Here is an 8,648-nt window from a genome sequence, read left to right as displayed (position 1 = left end):
TATTTGGTCCTCTCAATCCCAATAGGAGATCTGCACCTTCTCCTATAAAAAGCTTCACATGGATCCATTTGGATGCTCTAATGATAACTATTGTTGTAAGCGAATTCAATGAGAGAGGTATGTGATCAACCTAATTTCCCTTGAAGTCGATCACACAAGCCTTTAACATATATTTTAAGGTCTGGATTTCCCTTAACAAACTCTCTGGAAGGATTTCCAAAGTTGTGCAGTAAATTGTGCACCTCAATATGAAATAAGGGAGATCGAAACTCCATCAAGTCTTACCACTTCTTGAATGTACAACTTAGCATAATCCTTTGAAGAATAGGTAGTATTTACCGGCAAGAAATGGGATGACTTTGTCATTCTGTCGACAATCATTCAAATAGAATCATGTTGCCTTCGATATCTTCGCAAGCCTATGATGAGTCCATATTAATCATCTCCCACTTTCATTCTGGAAGTTCTATATTCTGAGCTAAACCTCCAGGCCTTTGGTTTTATACTTTCACTTGTTGGCAATTTGAGTACTTGACAACAAACTTAGCAATATTATTCTTCATGCCTTCCCACCAAATACCTCTCTCAAGTCGCAGTACGCCTTGGTGGAACCCGGATGAATGGAATTTCTGTAAACGAGCCTCCTACAAGATCCTATCTTGGAGTCCATCCACCTTAGGTACACATAATCTTCCTTGGTACTTCAACACACCATATCCCCCTTGTTGAAAAGTCAATACTCTTTGGTTATGGACACTTTCCTTCAAATCAAGCAAAATATGGTCTTGATCTTGCTTCTCTTTCACCTCTTACATTAAGGACGACTCAGCCCCATTAGTCACATTATGCCTCCTTTTGTGGAATCCATAAGTTGGACTCCCAAACGTTCAAGCCCGTGCACATCTTTAGCTTACTCCCTCTTATCTTCTTCCACATGGGAAATACTTCCCATGAAAAACTTGCTTCAGGCATCAGCAACCACATTAGCCTTACCTGGGTGGTAAAGAATACTCATGTCATAATCCTTAAGTAATTCCAACGACCTTCTCTGTCGCAGGTTGAGATCTTTCTAGGTGAACACATATTGGAGGCTCTTGTGAGTGAATATATCAACATGAACACCATAAATATAGTGATGCCATATCTTTAAAGCAATCACTACTGCAACGAACTCTAAGTTATGAGTTGTATAATTTTTCTCACGAACCTTCAGCTATCTAGAGGCATAAGTTATGACCTTGCCATTCTACATCTATACACAACCCAAGCGAACTCTTGATGCATTACAATATACCACAAAGGCTTGAGTACCCTCTGTTAAGGTCAAAACCAGAGCAGTAGTCAGTCTTTTTTTCAACTCTTGAAAGTTTTTCTGACAAGCTTCAAACCATTGAAATTTGACCATCTTCTGAGTTAGCTTGGTCAAAGCAGAAGAGATATATGAGAATCCTTCGATAAAACTCCTATAATAGCCAGCCAAGCCCAAGAAACTTCTTACATGGACCTTACACATACATTAGAAATTTCCTTCATTTTCTCATAATTTTGTGAATTGATAGCCATAGTTCTTGTGCATTTAGTGAAAGTAGATTTATATTTTGTCCTTTAAATACTGATCACGTGCATTTTTAGTCTTTTTAAAAAAAATGAATTGCTAAATATAATAATTTAATTTATCTATAACAGTATACTCTTAAAAAATTTGTATAATTACCAATAAAAAAAACCTACAGGAAGTATGCAAAAATTGGCCGTCTTTCAAACTAACAGAAAAATATATTGAGTTTATTATTTGGTAAGAATTATAACAAATAATTAATTTTGATACAAATTTTAGGATGAATTTTTCTTATATCATATTGGTATTAAAATTAAAATTATGAAATACTCCATTTGGCTAACAATAGTTTTCTACTACTTATTTGACACACACCTTTAGAAATACTAAATAATAGTTTTAATTACTATAATACCCTTTGAATATAATAAATTTAATGCTTTGGAAAATGTATTAGACATTGAATAATATTTAATAGCAAATGAGCCCTTCACTTTGTCAATATGCTGCTCACACAACCTGTACTCCTTCTATAAAAGCTCCCAAAATTCTTGTTTTCATCGCTTCACATATCCAGAATCTTCTAAGTCCTCTTCCATTCAAGAAAAAACAATTATCAATGGCTTCTCCGTAAGTCTTTATTTGCTTAAGTTTTTGTTAATTGTTAATCAAATGTATTTAATTTGTTCAAAATAGCTAGTAATTCACAGTAATCATTTACAGAAGTACAGATTAAGGGATTGAGTTATGTTCGAGGTCCATTTGTTGCTTTGAATGTTGGGTAGGGTAACGAGGGTTCTTTCTTATAGAGTCCAGATTCAAAAGAAAAGTATCTAAAGCAAGATTTCATGATAAATAAAACAGCAAAATAGCAAGATACAATATAAGTACAACAATATATAATGGTTTCCATATAAAATTCCCTTTGTGGGGGTGTGGCCCCTACAAGTTTGCAGAGAAGGGAGAGGAAATGGATCTTGATGAATCGTCATAATTAGTGTAAAAGTCCTTATATTGGATGCCATACGAAATTGTCCATGTTTTTGATGTCCTGCTTTAGTTTTTAGTGATCTACTAATGAATGGTCTTATGAGGAGTTGAGTTTGCTATAAAGTTAATTTGTTTATCCATAGGATATTTGAGTTGAGTAACTTTTATATGTAATGAACAAGATGAAGTGTTACGTGGTAATGGTTTTTGTTGGTGGTGGTCGGAGTTATATCAGGGAACTAGTCGATTGGACATTAGAAAAAAAGAAAAAAGATGATAAAGCGGGAGGTGGGGTTTGGGGTTTGTGTGTGTGTATGTGATTCAACAAGACCATTTGTTTTAAATATAGGATTAATGGTTGTATATGTATGTTGTATGCAAATTGTATATTTTTGTTTGCTTTTGATATGGATGTTCATGGGATTATTCTTTTATTCGGACAGGAGTGTACAAGACCTTCTACCACCATCTCTGGATTCTACTTCCCAACCCCCATCACTCTTTGATGGAACTACCAGGTTTGATTAAATATTTTCTCTTATTTCTTTCTTGTCTGCCTTAAGAAAATATGGTGTTTGTCTTCCTTTTGAATAATGTGTTCTTTCTCATCATTATGGTTTCATTTCTCCGACTGAAGATTGTGATCTGAGTTGATTGTGTTGTCTGAAGGTTGTATATCAATTATCAATGCCCCTATTCTCAACGTGTGTGGATTACAAGGAATGTTAAGGTTTGCCTTGATACCACTTCCTCCATTCTAATTTACCGAGCTTTTCTCTTAGTAGATAGTTCTTAAAACAAGGACAACTTTCTATATTTGGAGACTCTTTAAACTTGAACTTACCATTTTACTCATAATAGCATATATTTAAAGCCATAAAAATGTCATGACATGTATAAGATCAAATGTCGAAAGATACTTTTATATAGGTTCATTTCTTTTTCAAATTTCATGTCCAGTGAAATGCTTCCACGTAAAATAAAAAAGAGGAAGTATTTCTCAATTTTGTTTTTGTATTTACAAATACACTATGTGCAACACGAAGAAGCCCATTTACTAGGTGTAGTAAAGACTAGTGCGCAACGATTGATGAAAACCAACAACTTCTTAGAATTCAGATAGGGTTGGAACCCTTTACAAGGGGTTGCTTGCTGCTCAACCGGAGAGAAGAAATTCTTATAAATAGATATAACACTTCAATTCATCGTATAAAACTCTTATCTACGAAAAGCCATGGGTCTTCTCTTGGATATTAATATTCGTTAAAATTTTGATGATTTTTAGTTTACATATTCATATTCTATGTCAAAACTATTCAGTTTGGATTAATCCATAGCTCAAAAGTTCTATCCTCCTCAAAAAGGAAGTTCTACTAATTAGAATTGTTAATTTTATTTATGTCGTTCGCTATTTTCATTGTTGGAAGTAATTTCTATTATTGTTGAAATTATTCAGCCCTTGTGTTCTTATACCTGTCTAGATAAACTTTCTAACATTTTGAATTGCAGGGTTTACAAGACATGATCAAGTTAGTTCCAATTGATCTTCAGAATAGGCCTGATTGGTACAAGGAAAAAGTTTACCCCAAAAATAAGGTAATTTTCGACAATACCAACTTTCATTTTTAATAACCCAATTCACTTGTATTTGAAATCTTAAGCTAGTACTTTGACAGAGGAATTTGGAATTGTTGTAAATTGTAAGAAAACTCCTGAATAAAATGTCCATGAATTTTTGGGAAAGGGATTTCTCTTTCTCTTTGTATCCAATGATTATTGACTAAGCTAGTGCATACATGTTCAAGTCTTATCTTTCATATGATTGATGAAAGTGAATGTTTAATTCTTTAGTAGAGCATGCATCTCATTTTACGTGAATGGTTATATATATTTTCTGCTCTTCACAGGTGCCTTCCCTAGAGCACAACAACAAAGTGACGGGAGAGAGTTTGGTTCTGGTTAAATATGTTGATTGTAACTTTGAAGGACCATCATTCTTGCCGGATGTAAGATGTGAAATTTCAGTATGATCCTTTTTGTGTAGGAAAATCTTAAGACGTAAATTGATAAAAAAAAAATATTGGCCAACTAATGCAGGACCAGGAAAAGCAAAAATTTGCTGAAGAATTGATAGCTTATAGTGACACTACATTCGTCCCGGAAGTATACAGATCGTTCGCAAAAGATGCACGGACACTGGCTGGTGAGAATTGAGCATTTATTTGTTGAAACTCATTATGTTTTGTTTGTTAAATGTTTCTTATGTAAGTTAACGGTATTCACACTTGTACCAGGTGCACAATTTGATTACCTAGAAAAAGCTCTCCACAAATTCGACGATGGGCCTTTCTTCCTTGGTCAATTCAGTCAGGTCATTACTATCTTTCATTTTCTTTTCCTCTCTGATAACTTTCCATGTGAGATGGTAGCATTTTCCAAAAACATACTCAACAAGTAATACAAAGTAGTGTGGTTGTACTTTTTTCCAAGAATTTCAAACTTCATAGAAGTTTTTGCTGATATGAAAACTCGGTTGTGCTAGGTTGACATAACATATGCTCCATTTATCGAAAGGTTCCATGTTTTTATGCCAGAGGGGTTTAACTATGACATCACAACCGGGAGGCCTAAGCTAGCCAAGTGGATTGAGGTATGACTTATATTCCATTTGGAGTGTAAAGTATGATTAATATATTTATATTATATAAGAACTTTTATTATTCTTAAGATTAATTTAGTTGTATTAGATGTTGTATACTAGAATGTTCATCACAATAGAAAAGGGTCCATGACTTTCCGTTGGAAAACATAGAGACTAAGGCTTGTTAAAATTGCATTTCTTTCCTTTGGGGATAGCGTAAACTTCAAGGCTAGTTGTTTGGTTCATTTTTCATGTATAATTTATGTGCTTTATAATGAAGGTAAGCCTTAAAAACAATAAAGTTGTCTTTGTGTTACTTGTAAGTCTTGAGTTGCGCAGAGTCTTCTCTTCTGATGCACGTATTTACATTTTTCAAGAGTCTAATCAACATAACATGTTACATATATAAGTTCAAGCCGTGGAACCAACCACTGATATTTGTGTTAGGTTCTCTTCATACATTACACCCCTTTGGTGTGCAGTATTATCCTAATTCTGCAGCGTTAAAGTGGGATTCTTCCTGCATCATTGTTCTATTTTGATTGTGCTAAATTAATCATCTCATAGGAAATGAACAATCTTGACGGATACAAGCAAACAAAAGTCTTGGAACAAGAGAAAATGGTTGAGTACTACAAGAATCGCTTTCTGCTGGTACCCACTTCGCAAACAATAAATACATTTATTTTTTTTTCTTTTTTGGTTAGTGAACCGTATATAGCTACTAACGTTTCACTATATATGTGTTGTTATTTTTACAGAAAGCTTGAAACTTCAAAAATGCATTGTCAATCTCAGATGAAAGTTACAGGGGCTAGGACTTTGGTATCAAATATATTATGGAGTTCTATAATAATATGCACCAGCAATAAATTTGTTCTATGTTTTTTTATCGTTAGTGTTTGAAATTGTATTTTCCTTCTAGTACCTAGAGAGACTTGTACTTTTATTTTTATCATAGATGTAAGAGTCATGTTGTGAATTTAATTTCTATAAAAATGGTGTTTTATAAATTTTTTTATTGTTATTTAATATGTTTTTATGGTCTCATAAATTGTATATATTTTTTCTAATATATTTTAGTAAACTATAAAAGGGAGCTTCAAGTATGCAAACAGGTAGTAGGTCAACATGTTGGTTTGAGCACTTTAAGGGTGTTTTTGAAAATTTTTGTGGTTCTTTCATTTTAATATGTTTATTTTATTTTATAGTATTTTATATTTAAAAAGGAATTAATAAAAAGAGTTTTATATAGGAGTAAACATTTTTTGATAATATTAGACTCCAACTCCATATCTTTAAAAAAATATTCGGCTTCATTGCTAAAAAGAAGTAATAGGTGGAGCTTTGGGAGTGACTTTCACTCCATGTAGAGTTCCTTAGAAAGCATGAGTACTTACCAAAGCCGAAAAACCCACTTCTACAATGATGAAAGATGTGGTGACAGAGGATCCGCCTGTTGATGTCCTCGTAATGTATGAGATCACAAAAATGGTTACCAACATCAGATGCAAACCATTTGCATCATCTTTGTAATCGATTCCGATGAAAATTCCATCTTTCTCGTCATCTTTCTCAAAAATTTCCACTCCACTTTATCATAAGCTTTGCTAATATCCATTTTCAGAGTAACAAATCTTGTCTTTCCATGTGTTTTTCCTTTTAAATGGTGATTGAACTCAAATGCGATAATGTCATTGTAAAGAAAAAATCTTCTAGGAATAAATGCACTCTGGGCTTTAGCAACACAATCCTCCAAAAAAAATTTCATTCGATTTGCCAACATCTTGCAAACTATATGATCAGTAATAATACATTAAGAAATCGGTCTTAGATCATAAACGAGCTCACATTACTTCTTTTTTGGAATCAAAATATTTTTTCTGAAAATTATTTCCTGTAATGACTCCATTGTTATTGACAAAATTGAGTATCACATTCATCACATATTTACCAATTATATCCCAAAACTCTGATAAAAACTCAAATTCATCCTATATGGCCTGACGCCTTATCAAAATGCATTGAGAAGACAACTTCCTTTACCTCATCAATAGTGAAAAATCGATTCACGGATGCATTCCGATATGCTGTAATTTCCCCCTCAATCCTGTCAAGAATTTTGTTCATGTATCCTTACTCAAGAGTGTATAATGATTCAAAAAAGCTATAAATCATGCCCTCTAAAACACTATTCCAACCATTGTTATCTCTTGTATTAAGATTAGCAAATTCGAAATAATAAAAGATGAAAAAAAATAGAAGAACTTTCCAACTTCTCAGAACTCATTGTGTGTCCTTAAGAAATTTAATCCTCTCAAGTCCCCGAGGTTGTAGATTCATTCCTCGCAAGATAAAAAGGATTAAAAATTAAACAAGTAGTGGTACCTCAAACTTCAATAATTTCAACAAACTCAAAATGACAGCAACAAATCACATACACGGACACGATCGGTCAATTTTATTTTGTTAGAAAGGTATGCAAGATAATGTAAGAATTCAATGTAGAAAAAATGATTGAAAGTCACTTTATTTATAGAAAACAAAGGGTAAAGGTCACAACCGTTCGAAAAAGGTATAACCTTTCATTTAGATCACAAACATTCGGCAAAGTCACAACCCTTTTGAAGAGTCACAACCCTTCATTTCCTATTCACAGCTTTCCAACCATGTATCTCCCACATGAATAGGGAATGATTGCATCTGGATAAGTAAGGATTGATTGCATCAAGATAAGTGGGTTTTCCTTTGAATTTTCCGTACTGAACATATATCGGATATACTCGATCAATCGATATATTTGATATCTTTGAACCGTCAAGCTTTGGCGTATACCTAGACAATATAAGTCACACACTCAAATCTTGAACTATTTTTAGTTCTGGTTGTTTTTTTATTTCAGCCATGAACATGTCTTGGTTTATAAGTGAGTAGAGAACTGGCCTTATCGGGTTCTCCTTGAAGCAGCTTACACTTAACACGTACATATGTGATTTATTAATGTGTTATCTCGTAGATACACTTTTTTACATACCATGTATCAAACATAGAAACCATTAATAAGTCGTAATGGCTTATCCTTGTTACATAACATTGTCATATCATAAGAATGGACCATAAAAAATATTTCTACAATGTTGGACCATCGTTATTGACTTTGTTTGATCTCCTTGAATCTAGATCATTGGATCTCTTGTATTCTAGGTAGGCTTATAGGTACAATGACTTGTCCTCGGCCAAAGTCTCAATCCTTGGACAATCTATCAACTCCCTTTATATTTAGGCCTTCTCTAACTTAATCCGACTCATTATCCACTGACTTTACATAAAAAATTTGAAAATTCAACTAGAGATTAGTTCTCTCAAGATATTACGTATAAGTCATATATGAAGAGACTTTCTGTTATGCATCATCTTTCATGCCCTACCTATTACAAATTAAATCCCACATTGTATGCA

At 33.3% G+C, this 8,648-nt stretch overlaps 1 protein-coding gene across 1 annotated transcript; it reads left to right on the top strand.

The window, feature by feature from the left end:
- Positions 1 to 2,039: 2,039 nt before the first annotated feature.
- On the top strand, positions 2,040 to 5,959 carry LOC107006427 (glutathione S-transferase L1-like). Its single transcript, XM_015204983.2, has 10 exons — positions 2,040 to 2,188; positions 2,992 to 3,066; positions 3,218 to 3,278; positions 4,058 to 4,144; positions 4,456 to 4,554; positions 4,646 to 4,751; positions 4,843 to 4,919; positions 5,091 to 5,198; positions 5,757 to 5,843; positions 5,951 to 5,959. The coding sequence occupies exons 1-10, from the start codon at positions 2,040 to 2,042 to the stop codon at positions 5,957 to 5,959; spliced, it is 858 nt and encodes a 285-aa protein (XP_015060469.1).
- Positions 5,960 to 8,648: the final 2,689 nt, after the last annotated feature.

The sequence above is a fragment of the Solanum pennellii genome, chromosome 12 (assembly GCF_001406875.1).
Source record: "Solanum pennellii chromosome 12, SPENNV200".
NCBI lineage: Eukaryota > Viridiplantae > Streptophyta > Magnoliopsida > Solanales > Solanaceae > Solanum > Solanum pennellii.
This window is presented reverse-complemented; position numbering and strand designations above follow the sequence as displayed.